At 48.4% G+C, this 25,435-nt stretch overlaps 1 protein-coding gene across 1 annotated transcript in view; it reads right to left on the bottom strand.

The window, feature by feature from the left end:
- Nucleotides 1-25,435, bottom strand: part of IGF2R (insulin like growth factor 2 receptor) — a 110,028-nt gene that overhangs the window by 25,944 nt on the left and 58,649 nt on the right. The window contains exons 19-29 of the mRNA XM_012536407.3: nt 24,048-24,227; nt 21,637-21,738; nt 20,383-20,484; nt 17,942-18,137; nt 14,911-15,081; nt 13,975-14,118; nt 13,719-13,894; nt 13,369-13,456; nt 12,699-12,914; nt 5,622-5,752; nt 5,296-5,393 (exon numbers count right to left, since the gene is read on the bottom strand). Of these exons, the coding sequence (XP_012391861.2) occupies nt 5,296-5,393; nt 5,622-5,752; nt 12,699-12,914; nt 13,369-13,456; nt 13,719-13,894; nt 13,975-14,118; nt 14,911-15,081; nt 17,942-18,137; nt 20,383-20,484; nt 21,637-21,738; nt 24,048-24,227 (1,604 nt within the window). The remainder of the gene's footprint in view (nt 1-5,295; nt 5,394-5,621; nt 5,753-12,698; nt 12,915-13,368; nt 13,457-13,718; nt 13,895-13,974; nt 14,119-14,910; nt 15,082-17,941; nt 18,138-20,382; nt 20,485-21,636; nt 21,739-24,047; nt 24,228-25,435) is intronic.

Consider the following 25,435-nt stretch of genomic DNA (forward strand, 5'->3'; position numbering starts at 1 on the left):
CCAAGCTGGAGGACACCAACAGTCACTGAAATAAACCAGGCTGATGTGGACCTGCTCAGGTAACGGTTTACTTACTGCATGAACCCCAAGTAGGGACAGACACCGAGAGCCAGCCCTACGCCAGGTGCAGAGTTAATGGTAAGCAAGACAAACACTCCCTCTGCAGGGCGCCAGACCCAGGTGGAGACAGAGGACAGCCACAGATGCCACTTCACCAGGCGGTAACCTCAGCACATCAGAGGGGACTGACTGCGAATCACCCATTCATTCAAAAACTACATGCCAACTGGGGCTACTGTGTTGAAGGAGAGATAAAAATCGCCCATTTTATGAAGTCTGCAGAAGTCACAAAGTAATATTGTAAAACGTACAGACGTCAGGTGGCAATTAGAGCGAAGAGGGAAAAAGGCAGGGAGGTGGGTATGAAGTTTGGGAGGGGAAAGAGGAGGTGAGATTTTAGACAATGGCCGCAGAAGGCCTTCCTGAGGAGGCCACCTCTGAATAAACTCAGAAAAACGCGGAAGAGCTAGTCACGTGGGGACCCGGCAAAGCGCAGCACAGGCAGAGGCAGCAGCGGGAGCAAAGGGCCTGAGGTGCAGAGAGCCCGGTGCACTCACAGGGAAGCAAGGAGCCCCATGTGGCTGGAGCAGAGCAGACACGAGGAGTGACACAGCAGGGGCTGAGCGTAGCATCACATGGAGCGTTCCAGCCAGCAGAGACGGGCTTCACCGCATCGAGGGGTCGCAGCAACAGCCTGGGCCGACTTACAGTCTAACGGGGCCACTGTAATCACTGTGCAGGACTAGCCCAGCGTGGGTCAGGGGACCCCTGAGGGGCCACTGCGGCGATGCAGGGGCGAGATGAAGACGGCCTGAACCAGGGCAGGGAGGTGCTTCCGCAAGAGAGAACTCTAGGTATTTTGAAAGTTGATGGGCCATAAATGGGATGAGAGCGAAAGGATGGAGCTGGCATTGATACCGGCCTATGTAGGAGACACAGGTATTTATTTGCAAAAGCAGGTCCTCAAGAACTTCATATAATGGACCATCTGATAGAAACTTATTGTAAATGGTTAAAGACCTAAAAGAAGAAATTGTAACTATAATAAAAGAAGGGGGGTAGAATGGAGGGAAGAAATGATGAATCAGAGTACCAACAGGGACTTCCCTGGTGGTCCAGTGGTTAAGAATCCACCTTCCAATGCAGGGGACGTGGGTTCAATCCCTGGTTGGGGAACTAAGATCCCACATGCCCTGTGGGGCAGCTAAGCCTGCGCGCCGCAACTACTGAGCCCGAGCGCCACAACTGAAGAGAAGCCCGCATGCCGCAACGAAGATCCCGCGTGCCGCAGCTAAGACCCAACACAGCCAAAATAAATTGAGAAAAAATTTTTAATTAAAAAAAATAATAAACTGTTTCTAAAATAAGTTTTAAAACAGAAAGAGTACCAAACAGAACTCCTAGCATGAAAAGGACAGTCATGAAAATTAAAAAAGGGGAACAGTCAAAACAACAAATTAAATCAGCTGGTAAGAGTATCACTAAGTTGGAAATAGGTCTAAGGAAACAGAATACAGTCCAAAAACAGATAAATAAGATATCTAAAAGACATGGTGAGGGCTTCCCTGGTGGCACAGTGGTTAAGAATCTGCCTGCCAATGCAGGGGACAGGGGTTCGAGCCCTGGTCCAGGAAGATCCCACATGCCACGGAGCAACTAAGCCCACACGCCACAACTACTGAGAGCCCATGCTCTGCAACAAGAGAAGCCACTGCGATGAAAAGCCCGTGCACTGCAACGAAGAGTAGCCCCCGCTCGCCACAACTAGAGAAAGCTCGCATGCAGCAACAAAGACGCAACACAGCCAAAAATAAATAAATGAAAAAAATAAATTTTTTTAAATTAAAAAAAAAATAAATAGAAGACACGGTGGATAGAATAGGAAAGCCTAAGATATGATTAATACAAGTCCCAGAAGAAAAGAGACAGAATAGGTTAGAGGCAACCTTCAAATATACAATCACTGCAAATATTCCTAAGTGAGTAACAGACATTCATCTTTGGCTTAGAAAGCATCAACTTCCAAACAACATAAATAACAAAGCCATACCTAACAAATCAGACTGAGACTGCAGAACAAATACGAGAGAAAATATACAGAAAAGGTAGGTTATCTACAAAGGAATGAAAACAGGACGGACGGGGGCAGATTCTCTAACAGCAATACTAAGCGCCGGAAGATGGTAGATTACCTTCAAAGTGCTGACACACACAAAAAAAGTATTCACCTGGAATTCTGTACCAAGCTAGTGACAATAAAACTAAGCCTTTTCAAGTAAAGACCAATATTTCACTCGACAGAGTCTCTGTTCGAACCACCAAGCAGTGTGACTCACAGTGCGATTTGTACCCAGGACCAGTCAGCCACCGTGGAAGGAGCCAGCGCCACAAGATGAACCAATAATGGACACTGGTTCCTTCGCTGTCCCTAGTGCAAGGGGACACAGCTCTTCTTCACCCCATCAGAGACCAGAAGCAAATAGTTTGCAAACCAGCACTATACTAAACAGATTAAAGAAAGAGAATTGAGTCAAAAGCAAGGGGTAAAATGCAAAGAGGAAGAAGTAAGCCAAAGAAATAGAGACATTTCTTTTCCTCTTCAAAAGAACAAATGTATATAGTCAAGCAACCAATGGATATTTTTAAAAATCAAAATAATGACTTATTCAAGAGGTAAGAAAACACGTCAGAACAAAAGCACTCGACCACAATACCATGGAGATGGGGAGAGAGTGTTGGGGCTACGACACTACGTTTTTTTATTGTTGGAGAGATGGGTATAGTTACTAACTTTAGCTTTCCATTAAATCAAAAATACGTGTTTAAGGCAACCATTAAAAGAAAATGAATTATAATTCAGGGAATGCATGGTGAGATTTTTTTAAAAAGAAACAAAAAAAAAAATCATTAGTATCCTCAGAGATGATTAGAAGGACTTATTTGAAATTCCAAATGAAAATCTCCAAAGGATAGCTGATTTCCTCAAGTTCAGAAAATATTCCAGAACGGAGTAAAAACACGAAAACAGAAGATGAGCAATTAACTTTTCCACCAAACATACACAGTTCTTGTAGGAAATGGGACAATGCCTTCAAAACTGAGGAGAAATTAATTTGAATCTGTAATCCTACTACAGCCAATCAGATTTAAGAGCAAGTTATGGGCATTTTCAGACAACGCGTGGGTTCTCTCCCATCCAACCTCTCTAATAGGAGGATACACTCTAACCAAACGAAAAAGGAAGCCATGACAAAGGGCGTGAAATCCAAGAAGCAGGGGATCCAAGCCAGGAGTGATCCCCAAATGAGCTCTGATCAAAGAGCAGAAAACACACGGCCCAAATCCGAACTGAGACCTTCCCGAAGAAGAACGGTGATTATTCGTAGACACAGCATCGTGAAGAGCCCTGACAGTCTGAGATACAATGGGAAGGCATATTATTCTGTCAACGATAAAAGAGAAAGACTACGTAAAATGCCAAGATTTAAAACCTATTCGAGGTAGCTATGTTCCAAGTATTAAGCAAACTAAATGTGGAATGATTTTTGGAGCAACTTATGAAATAGAACAAATGGGAATCTTCTGACCTAAACACTAAGCCCATCTTCCTTCAGTTAAGAGGAAGCTAAGAGACACAAGATGATGTCATTTCTCTGCAGATCCAATCAGACCATGTGATTTTCCAGCAAATGATGTTTATGCAATACTGTAAACGCCGCTTATTAGTTTTTGATTCTTTAGAACCACCCTCTGAATAAAGCAGGTAAGACCATTAGTTACCCAGCAGGAGACACATTTTCTAAACCTTGGCAATGCACCAGCGACAGCCTGCTGGCATTGAGGCAGTGGGAGGAGCGGCTGAGGGACAGGCAGCATCCGAGGCCCTCATCTTACTTAGCGGGAAGTCAAGAGATGTCTAAAGGTGATGAAACAAGAAATAGAGCTTAGAGGGTATCATCCCATATTCTAAAGGCAGCCAGAAGAGGAAATAAAAATGGAACTAATGAACGCGGGGCAGGGGAGAGGGGAGAGGAGACCAGAATTACGTTTCTGGTGTCTGAAGACAGAGTCGACCGATACCATTTGAGGTTCACAAGCACGGGTATATCGATCATGTAGAGTCATGCAAGGCTCCAGACAGAACTACAAGAAGACACGGTAAAAAGTGGGATGAAGCTGAGGTGGGGGAAGCTTACTTCATCTGACACAGTTTTCTACACTTATGAATTCATACAATATACACGCATAAGCTTTCATTTTAACTGATTCTTCAATTAAGGATAAAAACTGGAAGGAAACAGGGAAATGATTAACTTTTCCCCAGGATGGAATGCTGTAACTCAGTGATTCTTTTCAGGCTGGGTCCTCATGCAACAGAAACGTCAGCATCTCCCTTAAATATCCAGAAATGTGTAGACCCATGAAACCAAAATCTCCAGGGATGGAACCCAAGATGTGTATTTTGTAACAGTTCTGAGGGTGACGCTGATGAAATTCACACACAGTGAAGACCTGCACCTTATCTCAGGAGCTGCCAACCACCTCATTTCAGGAGCCTCCTTGAGCCACAGGAAACAGGACAAAGGAACCGGTGATGGCAGCTGAGAACCTGCAGGGTGGGTGTCGCCCCCTGGTGCTCTCTCCACACACACACATCCCACCATGCAGCTCCACCATCTCCCTCTCCACGTCCTTTTCACCAAACACAGGCAGCATCCAGGGAGGTGCAGAGGCCAGGGGACACCCTGGTCACTCCAATCCACTCACACCCACGAATCATACAAGGTTTCCTGTTTCAACTCCAGTCACTTCCTTGTACCTTAACACAAGGTAATCAAAAAATATGAAAGTCGTGAAGGATTTAGCAGTTACCCTAATCCAACTCCTCAGTTTAACATTCAGGAACTAAGGCTTAGAGAAATCACCTGACTAATCTAATCCCATCCCCCACCCAGCCACTAACTTTTTTTTTTTTTTAATATTTATTTATTTATTTGGTTGTGCCGGGTCTTAGTTGCTGCATGTGGGCTCCTTAGTTGTGGCATGTGAACTCTTACTCGCAGCATGCATGAGGGATCTAGTTCCCTGGCCAGGGATCGAACCCGGGCCCCCTGCATTGGGGGCATGAAGCCTTAGCCACTGTGCCACCAGGGAAGCCCCCGGCCACTAACTATTAAAGCAAAATATTATCAAGTAAACGTGACTGCCCCAAGGTCAACACCCACATCGACTTACTTGAATGAGCACTCGGTCAGGTCGAAGGGCGGGCAGGCATACTGCGTGTGCCACTCGAACAAGTAGGAGCAGTCAGAAGTCTCCTGGAGAAACACCGGCTGCGGAAGTGGAGAGACGTGTCCGTGAAACGGGACACGTCAGGTAGTCGGCGCTTTAAGGATGCAAATGGTACGGGATGGGCCTGCTCACTACACTCTACACAGACTGATCAAGGTGTGAACACAGTGACCAGGAAGTTTTATGAGACGTAAAAGCAGGTTCACTTTGTAAAGACAAAGGCAAAGGGGTGAGGGCAGAGCGGCCCCCTGCTGGTTGAGCACACTCACCGCCTGGGTGCTGCGGTCACAGTAGAAGATGATGGTCGTGGAGCGCCGGTACACCTTATGGCAGGTGTCCCCACCGGTGTAGTTCATCTTCAACACCCCATTCTCATAGGTCAGCTTCTGCGTAAGGAGACCTGCTCAAGAAGCAGCCAGTTCAACAAGGATCAGTTCAGGAAGCCCCAGGCTGGTCAACACAGACATGGTGCCTCACACACGCTGAACAAACACACGACCAAGCGTGCCTGGCCTATTGGCACTGGACCACCGGCTCCGTCACGTGCCACTGTAGAGACCAGAATCAGTCCTCCTCTCGCCCAAGGCTGCGATCTTATAGACTGACCACGGGATCGATGACGTACAGAGACCCCTGGCCTGACGAGCTCAGAGGATAGCACTTCCTCTTCACAGCCCCTCAGGGAGGCCCATGTACTCACCCCATCAGCTACTTCAACTTCTTTCTTAAAGATTCTTAAACTTATCATCATTGGCCCAGATGCTGAGACAGCATGAGGACCAACAGCCTGTCTTATATATTTTACAGTCCAACCCTGTATGAAATGTGTCCCCTTTGTCTCAGTTCTAGAAAGTACTACCTCAGAACACCCATTAATAGTCCAGTGCGTCCCAAAGTTGGAATAAAAAGAAGAATATAACCTCAGAATTGGTAACTGGTATTGCTAAGTAAGAGTGAAATAAACACTAACAACACTTATCAGTACATGTCATGATGACAAAAATCAAGTGAAATCAGAAACATCACTGGGCACGCGGGGGTGGGGGGGAGGGCCGGAGGCGGAGCCAAGATAGCAGCGTGGGAAGACGCAGAGTTCGCATCTCCCCACAACTAAGGCGCCTGCCGGACGCTGGTGGGGGACCCTGACATCTAAGGGAACGGGAAGAACCCCCGACCAAACTGGTAGGATATGGGGGGCTGAGGGGGTTGGAGAAGTGGAGACCCGACAGGACCGGCGCCCCTGAGGGGTGGCTGAGGTGGGGAGGGGTTCCCATGCCTGAAGGGACCCCCAGGGGCTCCGATCAGCAGGGAGCAGGCCCAGCGTTTTCCCCGCCCAATCGGCCAGGGAAGTCTGCCCAGCTCCCGGACCAGGTCCTACACCCTCAGAGGTCCCCTCCAGGCCGGGTTGATCCTGGGGACATAGGAGGGAGGCCAGGAGAGAACAGGAGAGGCAGGAGGGAGGCGGCTCTCCAGGACCAGAGGAGCGGGAAAGGAGCAAGGGCGTTTGCCCCACCCACTCGAACCCAGGAAGGCTGCTGGGCTCCCAGGTGGGGTCCCCCGCGGGCGGGAGGCACGCCTGGGCCCCTTCTGTTCCTTGAGCCTGAGCCCCACCCCCTACACCCCCCAGGGCCTTTTCCAGCCCTGTGGGTACTAAGCACAGGCCCCGCCCACCAGCCAAATCTTGCCCCTGCTAAGGCCCCGCCCTCCACAGCCAAGGCCTTTTCCACCTTTTTTTTTTTTTTATATTTTTTCTAACATACCTGTTAGTTTCCTAGTCTAACTGTATTTTTTACTTTGTTATTGTTCTTTTATTTTTTTTGCCACCCCTCACGGCTTGCAGGATCTTGGTTCACAAGCCAGAGGTCAGGCCAAAGCTCCGGCAGTGGGAGCTCTGAGTCTCAACCACTGGACTAACAGAGAACTTCAGACCCCAGGGAATATTCATCGGAGTGAGGTCTCCCAGAGGTCCTCATCTCAGCACCAAGACCCAGCTCCACCCAACAGCCTACAAACTGCAGTGTTGGAAGCCTCAGGCCAAACAACTAGTAAGACAGGAGCACAATCCCACTCATAAAAAAACAAACAAAAAAAAAAGAGACAGCAAAATAATATATCACAGATGAAGGAGCAAGGTAAAAACCTACAAGATCAAATAAATGAGGAGGAAATAGGCAATCTACCTGAAAAAGAATTCAGAGTAATGACAGTAAAGATGATCCAGAATCTCGGAAACAGAATGGAGGCACGGATTGAGAAAATACAAGAAATGCTCAAGAAAGATCTAGAAGAACTAAAGAACAAACAAACAGAGATGAACAACACAATAAGTGAACTGAAAAATACACTAGAAGGAATCAATAACAGAGGCAGAAGAACGAGTACGTCAGCTGGAAGACAAAACGGTGGAAATAACTGCCGAGGAGCAGGATAAAGAAAAAAGAATGAAAAGAACTGGAGACAATCTCAGAGATTCTCTGGGACAACGCTAAACGCAACAACGTTAGAATTATAGGGGTCCCAGAAAAAGAAGAGAAAAAGGAAGACTCTGAGAAAACATCTGAAGAGATTATAGTGGAAAACTTCACAAACATGGGAAAGGAAATAGTCACCCAAGTCCAGGAAGCACACAGAGTCCCACACAGTATACACCCTAGGAGAAACACACCAAGACACATATTAATAAAACAAAAATTAAATTCAAAGAAAAAACATTAAAAGCAGCAAGGAAAAAACAGAAAGTAACACACAAGGGAATCCCCATAAGGTTATCAGCTGATTTTTCAGCAGAAACTCTGCAGGCCAGAAGGGAGTGGCAGGATATACTTAAAGCGATGAAAGAGAAAACCTACAACCAAGATTACTCTACCCAGCAAGGATCTCATTCAGATTCGATGGAGAAATCAAAAGCTCTTCAGACAAGCAAAAGCTAAGAGAATCCAGCACCACCAAACCAGCTTTACAACAAATGCTAAAGAAACTTCTCTAGGCAGGAAACACAAGGAAAAGACCCACAAAAACAAACCCAAGACAATTAAGAAAATGGTAATAGGAACATACATATCGATAATAACCTTGAATGTAAATGGACTAAATGTCCCAACCAAAAGACACAGACTGGCTGAATGGATGGATACAAAAACAAGACCCGTATATATACTGTCTACAAGAGACCCACTTCAGACCTAGGGACACATAAAGACTGGAAGTGAAGGGATGGAAAAAGATATTCCATGCAAATGGAAATCAAAAGAAAGCTGGAGTAGCAATACGCATATCAGATAAAATAGACTTTAAGACTGTTACAAGAGATAAGGAAGGGCACTACATAATGATCAAGGGATCAATCCAAGAAGAGAATATAACTATTATAAATGTTTATGCACCCAACATAGGAGCACCTCAACACATAAGGCAAATGCTAACAACCATGAAAGGGGAAATCAAAAGTAACACAATAATAGTAGGGGACTTTAACACCCCACTTACACCAATGGACAGATCATCCAAACAGAAAATAAGGAAACACAAGCTTTAAGTGACACAACAGACCAGAGAGATTTAATTGATATTTATAGACCTTTCCACCTGAAAGTGGTAGAATACACTTTCTTCTCGAGTGCACACGGAACATCCGCTAGGATAGATCACACCTTGGGTCATATATCAAGTCTCAGGAAATTTAAGAAAACTGAAATTGTATCAAGTATCTTTTCTGACCACAACGCTATGAGATTGGAAATCAATTACAGGAAAAAAATTGTAAAAACCACAAATACATGGAGGCTGAACAGTGTGCTACTAAATAACCAAGAGATCACTGAAGAAATCAAAGAAGAAATTTAAAAATACATAGAAACAAATGACAACAAAAACACAATGACCCTATGGGATGCAGCAAAAGCAGTTCTAAGAGGGAAGTTTATAGCAATTCAATCTCACCTCAAGAAACAAGAAAAATCTCAAATAAACAATTTAACCCTACACCTGAAGCAACTAGAGAAAGGACAACAAAGAAAACCCAAAGTCAGTAAAGGAAAGAAATCACAAAGATCAGAGCATAAAGAAATGAAATAGAAACAAAGAAAACAGCAAAGATCAATAAAACTAAAAGCTGGTTCTTTGAGAAGATAAACAAAATTGATAAACCCTTAGCCAGACTCATCAAGGAAAAAAAGGGAGAGGACACAAATCAATAAAATTAGAAATGAAAAAGGAGAAATCACAACTGACACTGCAGAAATACAAAGGATTATAAGAGGCTACTACAAACAAACTATATGCCAATAAAAAGGACAACTATGAAGAAATGGACAAATTCTTGGAAAGGTACAATTTTCCAAGACTGAACCAGGAAGAATTAGAAAATATAAACAGACCTATCACAAGAAATGAAATTGAAACTGCAATTAAAAATCTTCCAACAAACAAAAGTCCAGGCGAATTCTATCAAACATTTAGAGAAGAGCTAACATCCATCCTTCCCAAACTCTTCCAAAAAATTGCAGAGGGAGGAACACTCCCAAATTCATTCTATGAAGCCACCGTCGCCCTGATACCAAAACCAGAAAAAGATATCACAAAAAAAGAAAATTATAGACCAATATCACTGATGAATATAGATGCAAAAATCCTGAACAAAATACTTGCAAACAGAGTCCAACAACATATTAAAAGGATCATACACCATGATCAAGTGGGATTTATCCCAGGGATGCAAGGATTCCTCAATACATGCAAATCAATCAATGTGATACACCATATTAATTAAGGAATAAAGACCCTATGATCATCTCAATAGACGCAGAAAAAACTTTTGACAAAATTCAACACGCATTTATGATAAAAACTCTCCACAAAATGGGCATAGAGGGAAACTACCTCAACATAATAAAGGCCATATATGACAAACCCACAGCAAACATCATTGTCAATGGTGAAAAACTGAAAGCATTTCCATTAAGATCAGGAACAAGACAAGGATGTCCACTCTCAGCACTCTTATTCAACATAGTTTTGGAAGTCCTAGTCATGGCAATTAGAGAAGAAAAAGAAATAAAAGGAATACAAATTGGAAGAGAAGAAGTAAAACTGTCACTGTTTGCAGATAACATGATACTATATATAGAAAATCCTAAAGATGCCACCAGAAAACTACCAGAATTAATCAATGAATTTGGTAAGGTTGCAAGATACAAAATTAATGCACAGAAATCTCTTGCATTACTACATGCTAACAACGAAAAATCAGAAAGAGAAATTAAGGAAACAATCCCATTTACCATCGCGACGAAAAGAATAAAATACCTAGGAATAAACCTACCTAAGGAGGCAAAAGACTTGTACTCAGAAAACTGTAAAACACTGATGAAAGAAATCAAAGGTGACATAAACAGATGGAGAAATATACTATGTTCTTGGATTGGAAGAATCAATATTGTGAAAATGACTATCCTACCCAAAGCAATCTACAGATTTAATGTGCAATCCCTATCAAGCTACCAATGGCATTCTTCACAGAATTAGAACAAAAAAGTTTACAATTTGTATGGAAACACAAAAGACCCCGAATAGCCAAAGCAATCTTGAGAAAGAAAAACAGAGCTGGAGGAATCAGGCTCCCTGACTTCAAACTATACTACAAAGCTACAGTAATCAAGACAGTATGGTACTAGCACAAAACCAGAAATATAGATCAGTGGTACAGGATAGAAAGCCCAGAGATAGAAAGCCCAGAGATAAACCTACACACGTATGGTCACCTAATTTACAAAAAAGGAGGCAAGAACATATGATGGAGGAAAGACAGCCTCTTCAATAAGTGGTGCTGGGAAAACTGGACAGCTACATGTGAAAGAATGAAATTAGAATACTCCCTAACACCATACACAAAAATAAACTCCAAACGGATTAAAGACTTAAATGTAAGACTATAAAACTCTTAGAGGAAAACACAGGAAAAATACTTTGACATAAACCACAGCAAGATCTTTTTTAACCCACCTCCTAGAGTAATGAAAATAAAAACAGAAATAAACAATGGGACCTAACGAAATTTAAAAGCTTTTGCACAGCAAAGGGAACCATAAACAAGATGAAAACACAACCCTCAGAATGGGAGAAAATATTTGCAAATGAAACAACGGGACAAAGGATTAATCTCCAAAACATACAAACAGCTCATGGAACTCAATGTCAAAAAAACAAACAATTCAATTAAAAAATGGGTGGAAGACCTAAATAGACATTTCACCAAAGAAGACATACAGATGGCCAAGAGGCACATGAAAAGATGTTCAACATCACTAATTATTAGAGAAATGCAAATCAAAAGTACAACGAGGTATCACCTCACACTGGCCATTCTGAAGAATGGCCATTATCAAAAATCTAGAAACAGTAAATGCTGGAAAGGGTGTGGTGAAAAAGGAAGCCTGCTGCACCGCTGGTGAGAATGTAAATTGATACAACCACTATGGAGAACAGTATGGAGGTTCCTTAAAAAACTAGAAACAGAACCACCATATGAGCCAGCAATTCCACTATTGGGCATATACCCTGAGAAAACCATAATTCAAAGAGTCATGTACCACAATGTTCACTGCAGCACTATTTACAATACCCAGGACATGGAAGCAACCTAAGTGTCCATCGACAGATGAATGGATAAAGAAGATGTGGCACATATATACAATGGAATATTACTCAGCCATAAAAAGAAACGAAATTGAGTTATTTGTAGTGAGGTGGATGGAGCTAGAGTCTGTCATACAGAGTGAAGTAAGTCAGAAAGAGAAAAACAAATACCGTATGCTAACACATATATATGGAATCTAAAAAAAAAAAAATGGTTCTGATGAACCTAGGGGCAGGACAGGAATAAAGACATAGACATAGAGAAATGACTTGAGGACACGGGGTGGTGGGGGAGGGAGAAGCTGGGGTGAAGTGAGAGTAGCATCGACATGTATACACTATTGAATGTAAAATATTTAGCTTGTGGGAAGCAGCAGCATAGCACAGGGAGATCAGCTTTGCGATGACCTAGAGGGGTGGGATAGGGAGGGTGGGAGGGAGGCTCAAGAGGGAGGGGATATGGGGACATGTGTATGCATATGGCTGATTCACTTTGTTGTACAACAGAAACTAACAGTGTTGTGAAGCAATTATACTCCAATAAAGATTTAAAAAAAAAAAATCACTCACACACTGTTTTACAGGAACACAGCAGACATTCCTCCTACTCAGGAAAGTTATAATCTTTAGATCTTAAATCATAAGATATAATCATAACATCTTAAATGTGGAATTCCATCCTTTTGCAAAAAGAGAAGAAACAACCATGGTACCTGCCACTTTCTGAAATCCCTGGGGTCCCCGCTTTGCCTGACAGGATGAGATGACTTTGGACTTGTCATCGGTCGAGCAGACACCTGAGGACAGCTTTCCACAGACCCGGAAGTAATAGGTGTATTCACCAGCCCTCACGATGGTGTCATTTAGGCCAAGAGGCTTCAGGTCATACATGTTGCCATGCCTTGGGTCTCTCACCTCACAGTTGTCCCCTTCAAGAACACGAGAAGGGAAGGGCAATTACACACACTCACACCTTGAGGCAAAAGTTCTGCAACTTTTAATCAGCTAAGTACTGTCTTAAAAGAGGCATTAAACATCACTTCCACGTTCTCTTCTTTTGTCTGTATAGATAAGACAAACTGCCTGACAAACAGCTTTCTCGAAAAGCTTAGGTCACAGGATGAAGATGCACTTAAACAAAACCAAACCCCACGTTCATATTCTCAAGCGTGAGATGCCGAGAGTCCGTCAGTCTGGGTAGGTGAGGAAAACGTAGCTGGCAAAGTGAGCAATGGAGTGGAGTAAAAACAATCAAGGATAAGAAGCTGTCCGTCCACTAATGGATGCTTCATGATCATGCATGGGGTTTCACATCTAAGATGCTGTTAGAACACCCCCTACTTCACACGTTCACCAGCATCCGTGAGCAGGGCTGGGTCTTACCTTCCACGCGGACGACGGGACAGGCTTCCACGGTTCTCCAGACAAACACATACTCACAGTCGTCCAGGAGCTGAAAGGTCGGGGATCCCTACAACAGAAACCAACAGCTCACTGTGTTCTCATTTATTTAAAAAATGAGTCAAATGGTAGCTAGAACTAATACCCAACTTTTAACCTCCACGAGAAAAATACATGGCACTTATGAAACACATCAGATCTGGGGGGAAACAGCACCTTCTCGTCAAACCCTATCGATGGCCTAAAACCCCTGAAAACTCAGGCAAGTTCTACATCAGACAGAAGATCTGGAGACTGGAGGGGCGTGAGAATGCGGCACGACAGACACGCACCGTCGTGTGGGCGCACTCGAGCGTTATCCTGGTGGAGAAGCGCTGGGTCCCGCACTTGTCGCCGTTGACGTAGACGATGCTCAGGGACCCGTTGGCGGCAACTTGAGGGCTGACCTGCACGACGCCCAGGTTCCAGCTGTTGTCTTCCGACACGAGGCAGGACCCCACTGCACTGCCTGGAAGGGCCAGGAAAGCCGATGAACTTGGGGGTGGGAGGAAAGGCAGAACGAACCTGAGTCCACTGCTCGGAACTCACCGTGGCAGCCAGGAATATACGGGAGAGGATTGCAGACACTCAAGTAGAAGGTTCTCCTCTTTCCATCAGCCGAGGTGTCAACCGCAGTCCAAGGCTTCCTGGCTTTGCTTAGGCCGCTCAGATCATACTCGTTCCCAGCGAGGTCTGAAACACATGAAAACGCTGGAACTCCCTGCCTTCCTGGCAGCTTTGGGCACCGCCGTTCAACCCCAAAGACCAAGGATGCACGAACTTAACATTCATAACAGGGATTTCCCTGGTGGCGCAGTGGTTAAGACTCCGGCGCTCCCAATGTAGGGGGCCCGCGTTCGATCCCTGGTCAGGGAACTAGATCCCACACGCATACCGCAACTAAGGAGCCCGCCTGGCACACCTAGGACCCAGCACAGCCAAATAAATAAATATTTTTTAAAAAATAAAAATATTCATAACAGAGAAATGAGGAGATCCCCAGGAAGCCGAGAGGCTTCTCCTACAGAAACATACACCTGCCCTGACCCTCAAAGCCTCCATTACAACAAATCACCATGGGTGTGGAGGTGAGGCTGGGGGCCACCACAAAGAATGAGGGCTGCTGGAGACCCGGCTCAGCATCCAGGCACACCTTACGGAGCTTTATCCTCTCGTTCTTTTCTTCTCTTACACTGTAAGAAGCTCTGCCAGTGTACTTGATTTTTTTTCCCCTCGTTTTCTTCTCCGTTCTTAACCAGCTTCTGATCCCAAACTATAGCTCAAAACCATTAATTATGTATCTAGATTCTCTTCAAGAGAAGCTTTACAATTCCAGTATCATTCAAAGAAAATATGTAACACATATATCATGCTGCCTGTAAAGTAAAACATACAGAGACACATGTGCGCGCACACACAGACACACACGCAGGCGAAGACACACGCTTTTGACCAGCCTCTTAATTCCTGGTCCCCCGGCCTCACCCATGACTTGGCAATCCACCGGAGAAGGTACACAGGCCAATGCAGTTTCAAACTCAAAGAATGTGTCCCGGATCCCCAGGTCAGAGTCAATGTCTTGATGCAGGAATCTGGGGGTCCCGGGGTAAACGTCGTCATTGCAGATGAAGCGGATGATGAAAGCATCAGCCCTCCCTGCGAACAAGAAGACCAGACTGTAGGAAACCACAGCGATCACGGTGCAGCCGTAACACGCGTGTGGCACCAGGACAGTGTGCCCGGGAACGAGCCTCCAAGCCACCCTCTAAGGCAACCACGGCGAAGCGCCGGGTCTGGTTCAGGGACCCAATGTGAACTACAAAGTGGCCACGTTCACTGTGATAGCGACCCACGTACAGACGGTGTACACCGTGAACTCGGTGTCTTGGCCACCTTCTATTCCAGGAAGTGTGCACATGCTATATCCGTCTAACCATCCACCCTCCTTTAGGGTTTATTCGACAACATTTACTAAGTTCCTTACGACACACAGGAGCGAAAGAAACAAGAACACCCGCCCTACCGGGAGCTGACACTCCGGCCCAGCGCCCAAGTAGTAAGCAAAAGGCAACCCCTCACACACCAGTTGGAAACGAAGGAAAACGCAGCAGGGACGGGGCCTAAGAAACCCCAAGGGTGGTGGGGAAGAGGCATGGCGGTTTCCAACGCAGTGGCCGGGCTCCCTGAGAAGGTGCCGTCTGAGCTCCCCCCACCCCCCCCCCCCACCGAAGAAGGGAAGAGAAGAAACGAACTGCCTGGCAGTCTTGAGGGGAGAGCACTGCGCACAGAGGGAACAGCAAGGACCAAGGCTCAGGTGGGGAGGATGGGCGAGGGTGGGCCTCCCCAGTTCCAGAAGCAGGAGGTCAGCGGGAGTGAGCTAGCACAGTGGCGGGTGACCCCGTCAGAGGAGCAGCCAGTGTCCCTCGGCCACTGGACAGGGCTGGCTGCTACTCTGGGCTTCCGCAGGGCGGGGACCACGGGTGGGTGGTGAGCACCGGAGGCTGCGCTAGGGGAAGAACCCCAGGGTCATCAACACGTTAACCCTCACAGGGGACCAGAGATGCCCGGCTAATACAGGAGGAAACTGAGGCAAAAAGAGGGTAAGGAGCAAGTCTGGGGCAGCACGGCTCTACACTACCAAACGTAAAATAGCTAGCTAGTGGGAAGCAGCCGGACGGCACAGGGAGATCAGCTCGGTGCTCTGTGACCACCTAGAGGGGTGGGACTGGGAGGGTGGGAGGCAGGGAGACGCAAGAGGCAAGAGATATGGGAACACATGTATATGTATAACTGATTCACTTTCTTATAAAGCAGAAACTAACACACCATTGTAAACCAATTATACTCCAATAAAGATGTAAAAAAAAAAAAAGGGCTGGTTATACATGTGCTGCGCCCCTGGGGTTGCCAGCGCCTGGATTCAAACCCAGCAGAATAAGTGTCAGCGGCTGTCAGCCACACGATTAGGGCCAAAAAAAAAATTATATATAAATGCCTAATCTATTTCATTTTTAAACAGCACTCTGGAACTGGAGAGCAGAAGAATTATAAACCAGAATGACGCACGCTGCTTTCTGGATACTGAAGTGAGTGAGCACCTGACTGTTTTGACCAAGGGCTGAAGAGCTTTCCATCTGTAAAGCAAAGGATTACCACTCCCCCGGCTCTACTAATTCTCCTCTAACCAACTAAAATTATCTCAGTCTGTGGTCCAAACCCTCCCCAACAAATGATACAGAACAAGATCAATTCCCCTTCTAGGACAACCCTTCCAGGATCTGATAGCAGCCCCCAGGCCCCATGTTTTCTGTCCCTGAAGTTAAGAAGACCCCAGTTCTTCAATCCCCTTCACAAGAATCCTGAACTCATTCCTTCGACGCCCTCAGAGTTCTCTTCCCAGCGTGTTCATGGATCCGTCAGCCTGAGCGCGATGCACAAAAGTAGCCAGTGACCGCACACTGCCACGGGTGCAGGAGGGCAGAGCCGTCCCCACTCCCTCCCGGATACTAGGTTCCTCTGACGTCGACTCAGACGCCCCTCATGTTTTCCGCCCCACACATCACACGACGGCCCCCTCCTGAGTCCATGCCGGTGTGGTGCACAGAGCACAGGTTCACAAGCCAGAAGGCGCGGGTTCCAACCTCCGCCCTGCCGCTCACTGGCTGTGCGTGTGATGTGGCTGCACCTCTGTGGGCCTCCGATCCCCAACGCAAAGCAGAAACGTGTTAGTCGGCAGAGCCAGGATGAGGATCGAGAGACCTGGCTGCCAGCCCTGGCTCTGCCCGGCGCTGAGCCAGTGGCTCTGTCCAGGGCACAGGGCCTTCCGGGGCCTTCGTCACCTGTGAAGCAAGAAGGTGGCTAAGCAGAGGGTGTGAGCGCAAATGAGATGCACGGGGTTGGCGGAGAACCAACCCGCTAAGCGCACACAGCACTCCACACGGGGGCACCCGCGGCGAGCATTCACGACGGCAGCTGTGACTCCACCACCACCTCCTCCCGAGGCCCTCAGACTCGGCCTTGCACCTTGTGACACCAAAAATGGCAACTTTCAGTTCACTGTCACAGCTGCAGGAAGGAGTAGAAACGTGAACCCACCGGAGATGCAAAACTGTAATTAAAGATACAATCAAGACTGAGTAGAGGAATTGGCGGAAAGAAAGAAATTTAGGAAAAAACAAAGTAACTTCCGTTACCTTCACCCACCGCTTCTTTAATACCTGAAAAACACAGCACAAAAGGCCGAGCGAACACACTCCTATCAGAGGAGCCGCTGGAGGTGCAGGTGGAGGACACCTGGGGGCGGGCACAGCAGAACCTAGTGGCCGGGACCCCTCCGGCCGCGGGATGCACTCAGGCGGCTGGGAGAACACACCAGAGGCTGGGCACGTGGGGCTCAGAGGCGGGGAGGGTGGCCAGGACTCAGAGTCTACAGGCACCCCCGTGACACTCTGAAAGGTTTACAGTCACGGAACCCCCAGGACACCGGTTAGCTGCAAACACAGGGATGTGAGCTCACCTCTGGGGTGGGAAGGAAGCCCCGTGTAGGTCAGAGTTATAAAGCCCTCGGTGGACAGCTGGAGGCTCTTCTCCAGTCCCACCAGCCTTCCTGGCTTCAGATTCTTCAGCTCTTCCGTCTGGGTCTCTGCCTCACAGCCGGAAGCTGGCTTTCCATCCAAGGTGCCACAGACGGGCATCGCGCCGCACACGTTAAACTGCAGGCCAGACAGCGAGAACCACACACCAACTCAGGCCACGTGACTCACCGCGAACATAACCCCGAACAACTCAAACCCTGCCCAGCCAAACAGGGTTGCCTGCTTGTTATCCAAACAATTGCATAATTTGTTCCTTATTAGGCAAATGACCAACTTTCCATGCCTGGGCAATTAAACCCTGAAGCTAGTACATAAAGCAGAAATCAAAGTCCAAACGGCAATGCCCATAAATTGCCTGTAAGGCTTTATTTATACAGCCCCGTATCTCTAAATGCATGAGACACACTGCACGTAACAATGCAGCATATATAAGAGAGGAACTGTAAGTAGCCAGAATTTTACAGTAAAAAAAAGCATATATGGTTGAAGTCACATTAATTAAAAGTAAATATAATGGGATACCCCTGTATTTCTTAAAGCTGTTGATACCATTCGATTTAAATCCAGTAGTTGATATAAGGAAGCAGGATATGCTCTTCGGTACGAGACACGAAAAGGAAAGACTTCTCTACAACTGGTATGTGGACGACGTATAAAAAGTTAAGAACTACACGTACAAAGTATTTTTCCTTCAGACCAAAGTTTACTACTTAAGAAATGGCCGCTTAAGACTACACCCAGGCAGGTGCCCTGCAGCCACGTGGGCTGTGCGGTCACAGAAGTAGGGGCAGCTGAGCCCGGCAGGGCCAGGTGATAAGCGAACAGTGCCAAGCAGCCGGCTGGTGGGCGGTGGCGTCCTGAGCCCTTCTGGCAGCACAAGGGCTGTGTCCTGACTCCCAGGAGCCTAGACACCCGCTAATCAACTCCACTTCCACTTGCGTCGTCCACAGTCTGTCCCTGCTGTCCGCAACTGTGCACCTGCCGCCTCCCGCCCCTGCTACTGCACGGGCACAGCCTTTCCGGCCTGCCCGCTACAGAGCTCCTCTGCTGGCACGTTCTCCCTGGGCTCGCCGCCTCTGGCATGTCCTCTATGGGACTCTCCTCTTCCGACATGCTCCCTGTGGGGCTCAGCAAAGGTCCTGTCTGCTTCTCACACTCACACCGACAGCCAAATATACTGTCACCTGTGATAACCTGGTACAAGCCAAACTCCAGAGCAGCAGCTTCTGAGAGGGGGAGGGGAGAGGGAGGGCTGCAAGCCACTGTGCTGCTGAGTGACGAGCCCTCAGGTGCCTTCTGGCTCTGGAACAATCCGCAGGCCCTCCCGCATGCGCTGTGCCTGCAAAGTCCCCTTTGCATCAAAGTGCTATGACATTCTCACCCCAACTTCCTGCTTTCAAAGGGTATTCTCTTCTTCCACTGTGGATTTTGCTAGAAGTTAAACCTAAATAAAGATTTTTAAAAAGCTTTCTCCCTGTCTAGCAGCGCTTAGTTTACAACAGAACAGCATTAAGTGGAGATTTTCCTCCTCACCGCTCCAGACACCCTGTCAGGGCCGCCCGTGAAGGAAGCGCCGTCAGAAGATCCCAGAGCACTGCCATCGGTCGTCTCCCTCTAATAGGGGAATATCGTTTCCACTTCACCAGTGCCTCTGAAACCCCAGTGGGCACCAGAGCCACGTGGGGCCTTGTCAAAACAGACTGCTGGGGCTTTGCTGTTGGCGCAGTGGTTAAGAATCTGCCTGCCAATGCTGGGGACACGGGTTCAAGCCCTGGCCCGGGGAGATCCCACATGGCATGGAGCAACTAAGCCCGCGCGCCCCAACTATTGAGCTTGTGTTCTAGAGCCCGTGCGCCACAACTACTGGGCCTGCGCTCTAGAGCCTGGGCTGTGCAACGAGAGAAGCCACCGCACCGCAACAGAGTAACAACTAGAGAAAGCCCACGCGCAGCAACTAAGACCCAACGCAGCCAAAAATAAATAAATAAATAAATGTTAAACAAACAACCAACCCAGGCTGCTGGGCCCCACCCACAAGACACTGCACCTCCTGCAAGCTCCCAGGTGATGCCCACGCTGCTGGCCTGGGACCACCACTCCAGACGCATGGCCACGGCTTAGGAATAGCCTGTTTTCTAAAGAATGACACCCTCACATCTGCAGCATAACAGGATGGGGCGACGGTTTCACCTCATTTCCCCTTCAATCTGGGTTTTCTCATCTCCTCCTGGGTAAAAGCTGCCATCCCAGGGCCCTGGGCAATTCCTGAGGGCACCTGCCTCCCCTGCAGCCAGCTGCAGGTGACTTCCACGCATCCTCCCATCCTCTCAAGGCAAATCGGAAATCATCACACAAGCCTTACCACAAAAGTCTTCCCGATGCCCGAGACCACATATCCTTGGGAACTGTTTAGTGGGTTCAGATCAAACACATACCCACTGTTGGGGTCCCTGATGGAGCAGGCCTGCAGGAACAAAAGAGGCAAAGAGGCACATTCAAACCTGGTCCATGAGAACATGGCGAAGACAGAGCAGCTCCAAAGCCTGCCCCGTGTGGACTGCACTGACGCTAAACCCCGTCCGAGAAGCAGCCCTGGGAGAGCTCACGGCCCCTTCCAATACCGCATCTGAAGCGCTCCATGTGGGACACCAGCTCCGAGACGCTGACCTCATCTGAGCTCCTAAGACTGCTTCATTTACCTGAACAAGACCGCTGCTGACCCCCAAAGAAAGGGAGGAACCGTAGAAGACCCACAAACAATTACCCGTCTCTTCCCCTCTTCTAGAAGGGTAACGAGCCCCCCCTTCCCCCACCGCCTCGTGTCTTTTTTCCACCCCACCCGCCACATGCAGAGAATGGAGCAGTGGCCACACCCTCAGAAAACACTGCCGGCGGGCCAGGGTGGCGTGCCCCGACTCCCACCCTCCCTGGGTCCCACAAGCCCGGGACTCTGCGCCGGGAACATTCATCTGGGTAAGCCTGGGCTCTGCTGCCTGATGGAGCCCTGAAAAGGGAGGGAGGGAGGGAGGGAGGGAAATCCGTCCCATCATAAAGAAAAACACCCCGTGCTGTGAACACAAGGTGCACCCCTGGGAGGTCAGAGAACACATCTTAGAGCAGCTGGCTGCCACGCTCTGCAGGCAGGGGTTCACCGAGGGCAGGAGCGCGTGCCAAGGCCGAAGAGCGGCGTGAGCCCGGCGCTGCAGCAGGCGCGGGGCTGAAGCAGGGATGCGGCTGGAAGCAGAGCATTAAAACCTTAAACATCACGTTAAACCACACGGGCTGTGTCCGACAGACGATGGGGCACGTTTTAGGCATGGTCGTGCTATTTAAGCACCCATCTCTGTGGTGACGGACAGCCCAGAGCCACCGCCACGCTGAAGGGACAGCGATGTGGAGAGAAAGGAAGGAAACCAGAGGAAAGCTGGAGGCCCTGGTTCTCATCCCAGGACTGGGAGCCGGGGCTGAGGGAGAGGCTCGCGGGATGACTTCCAGATGCCTGCTGTCGAGGAGGAGGAAAGGCAGACGCTGTAAGGGATTAAGAAGCACAAGGGGAGGGGTGCAGAGCCGGGACACCCGGGTGGGAATGGCCAGAGGCCCGGGACCGTACCCGTACCTGGTCTGTGTCTGTCGTTACTTGGACAGGACAGGCAGCCTCCGTGTTCCACAGGAAGCTGACCACACACTCCCAGCTGAGAGAAAATATGGGATGGGTGTTCTGAAAGGACAAATCCGGGATAAAAATCAACATGAGAAAATGGAACTTGCTCTAACCAAAAGAATACGTGCCTGATAAATAAAAAGAGCTAAAATCTATGGACTGTCATGGGACAGTGCTAGGCTAGGTGCTGCACGTGACGTATCTAATTGTAACTCAGTGTCCTCAGCATTCCTACTGAGGAGATGTTCTCTCTTACGCTCGGATGCTGGGAAATTCACCTGAGGTCACGCCAGGAGTCAGTGGTAGAACTGGGATCCAAACCTAGGTCTGAGTCCAGTCCACGCTTCTGAAAACCGTTCTACACCCAGGTGCGGAACAAGAGGCAGAGCCCAAGGTGCCGGTGCACGTGATCACAGCCACGCAAGCGCAGACGCAGGCGAGACTGACCTATGGGGCGCGGTATCGGCACGGGGCGGGGGAATGGACCGGGAAGGGGCACACGGAGGCTCCCGGGCTCTATCTGCAGCCGTGGGTCTAGTCACACGGGTGTGCTCATCCCGCTGTGAGTCGCTGACCATCTGGGCACTTTCCTGGGTGCGTTTTCAATAACAAGTGTGATGAGCATTCCTCACCTGAGCCTCAGGACAACCTCTACCCGCCCCCTGTGTACAGATGAGCAAATGGAGGCACCGAGGAGGGGAGACGCCCGCCCAGACACACAGGTGAAGGGGATGCTAGGCTGCCCCGCGCGCCTCACCCACCGAGCACCCTCTGGTCTGAAGTCCCCACGCTCTCAGCCGCAGCATCACCAACAGTGAACTAAACACACACCCATCCCTCTGCCTCTCCACGCGGCTCTGGAAAGTCCTGGGACTGCGGAACTCCCCGGGACATGACCCTCATTCAGTGTTTCCTGGGCCCATGAAATGCGCCCCACCCCCGCAGCACTGCTGAGGGATACAGTTAACAACGTGCCATGGCTCTGAAAACTGACCAGCACCGTCCAAACAGGATGTCACAGGAAAGCTGAAAACATAAGGGTCCGAGAGAACTGCCTGGAACTGTCCACTATCTCTGTGGCAACGAGACACCAGAGAGAGGAAGCGGAGCGGGATGAGGCCCAGGGAGGGGACGCCCGGACGTGCCCAGCAGGAGGCGAGGGCCGGGCTGGGCAGCCAGCATTCCTTCCTGGGACGGAGAGCAGAAATCGGGAAGCCGACTCTGGCTTATCAGAGTGTATGTTTACAGCTCAGTTATGCGACACTTTCCTTGCACAACTCAGGCTGTGCTCAGCCAGCTAACATTCTCCTTCCCTTATCAGAGTGACCTTAAGCTCTAGAGACATTATCTCTTGGGAAAACCTCGTGTGCTGGCAAAGGACAGAGAAAACTTGGCGTCTGCAGGACGCCTAGTATGTAAGTGACTGAGGCCCTCTGCCTGCGGAGAGGAGTGGGCACACTGGGCCGGGTTCTTGTCTACGAAGTGAGAGGACGCTATAGCAGACCCTTAAAAAGTGGAGCCAGCCCTTGGAAAGAATCTGTTTGATAATAAACATGAGCTCTTTATTATTCCCGCTCAGTTTCATCTAAGAGTTTGGCAATTATTCAAAAACACACGTGACCCAGGTATAAATGTAAAGCTCCAGGTTAAAAAAAAAAATTAAGTTTAGAATAACAGAGTTCTGGAAATGGACACCAGTGATGCGTGCCCAGCACTGTAAACGTACTTAATGCCACTCAACTGTGCATGTAAAAATAGCTGAAATGGTAAATCTTACGCTATACACCTTCCACCTCATTGTTTTTAAAAAACCAGTGGGGACTACCCCCAAGGACCCCGGGGCACTTTTATTCGGAGCTTTCTCCCCTGCTCTGCCCTGGCCGAGGAGCTCGGGCCCAAACGCAACCCCCACCACCGCCCCCATTTCCCAGCCTTGATTTTTCATCCCTGCTTTCCTGGCGCATTACACCCCCCCCTCCGTGCTCACCCACTGGCCCGAGCTGCGCCCAGCCTCAGTCTCCTCTATGAAGTCTGCTGTTTGGACTGAACCGTCTCTAAGACCTATTCTGCAGCCGTGATCCTCAGATCACCAACTCACAGGGACTAACAGGCAGGGCGGCATCTGTACCACTCAGAGAAAGAACTCAAGTCTACAGAAGCCCAGACGGTGTACGTCACAAACCAGCAGTAAGAGATCAGGCTTGAAGTTGAGAAGGGAGAGCCACACAAGCACCATCACCGTGCTCCTTGCCTCCTTGAGTTTGTATCACATGCTGGCCTGAAGCAGAATTAAGATCAACCTTTGTCCCTGTGAAGAGACACCCAAAGCAACCAAGGTCATGGGTGACAAGCAGCGCCTTCCTTACCAGGCTGCCCCTGGAACAGACGAGGTGGATCCTGGTGGTGTAGGTGGTCCGTCTCCCATCGCTGGTGGTACAGGCTGAGCCATTCACGTACTCCAGGAGGAGGCTGCCGCTGTCCTCCACCATGGGGCCCGTCTTCGCCATCCCCAAGTTGCTGATGGAGACGGTTTCAGAAAATGAACCCTGCAAACATGCGTGTCCGTTACGTTTCCTTCTGAAGAGAAAACAACTGATTTCCTCATTTCTAACTCAGTGGATTCTCATTATTCACAGTAGTTGTGTTCCATAAACTCGCTACAAACGCTGAATTAGTGAATACTGAACCACCGTTCGTACACAGAGGGGAAACACAGTCAGCCCTCCACATCCACAGGCTCTACCTCTGCAGGTTCAACCAACATCAGATCGAAAATATTCAGGGGAAAGAAATTCCAGGAAAAACAACACTTAAATTTGCCACCAGCACCTACTAACGTAGCATTTACACTGTGTTAAGTATTATGAGTAACCTAGAGGGAACTCAAAAGTGAAGCTGTGTGTAGGTGATGTGCAAATACTGCGACACTGTATGTAAAGGTCTTGGGCATCCTTAGCTGTTGGTATCTGCCGAGATCCTGGAACCAATCCCCACCCCACGCACCAAAAGGGACGACTGGAGGTACCTATATGTCACACAGACTGTGATCCTGAATACTCAAGATCCTGGTAGATTCTATTTTCTTTATTTTACAAAAGAGAAAACGAGGTTCAGACATGCTAAGTGACTTATCCAAGGCCACCCCACTAACGGGCATCAGAGGAAGGACTCAAACCCCGCCCACCTGGCCAGGAGCTTCTGACACCGCACTGCCCACCCCCCGTGTCTCCACCCTCTGGCCGTCTGGGTAGGAGAGCTGAGACGAGAACGCAGAGCCACGTCAGGCCCCTCTGCGCATGTCCACGGAAGACTGTGAAAGCACCCGGTACTGATTTGGAGTTACAAATAAACATGAGCAAGTGGACAACTTCGCAGATACAGAATCTGAGAATAACGAGGACTGACTGTCCTTTGAGGCCGCTGCTCCGACAAAGAGCACGCGCACGTGTGTACACGTGTACACACCACGGGGTGCTCACTCTGAACCACCAGAGAGCGCTCGCCAGCTTCCCTTAAAACACCTCCAAGCTGCCGTGTAACAGAAGCCAGGAAAGTACATTCCCGACATGCTATTTTTAAAGAAGCACACATACATCTTTATTTTAAGATGCACCGTGTGCACGGAGCCCAGGGAAACATACCAAAGCTCCAGCAGTAACTGCATTCCATCGGATGACAAAGTGCAGCTCGCACCCTGGCGAGAGCTAACACTTGGATCTAGTTCATCCGCAGCAACTCTACCGAGCAGGTGGCC

The sequence above is a fragment of the Orcinus orca genome, chromosome 12 (genome assembly GCF_937001465.1).
Source record: "Orcinus orca chromosome 12, mOrcOrc1.1, whole genome shotgun sequence".
Taxonomy (NCBI): domain Eukaryota; kingdom Metazoa; phylum Chordata; class Mammalia; order Artiodactyla; family Delphinidae; genus Orcinus; species Orcinus orca.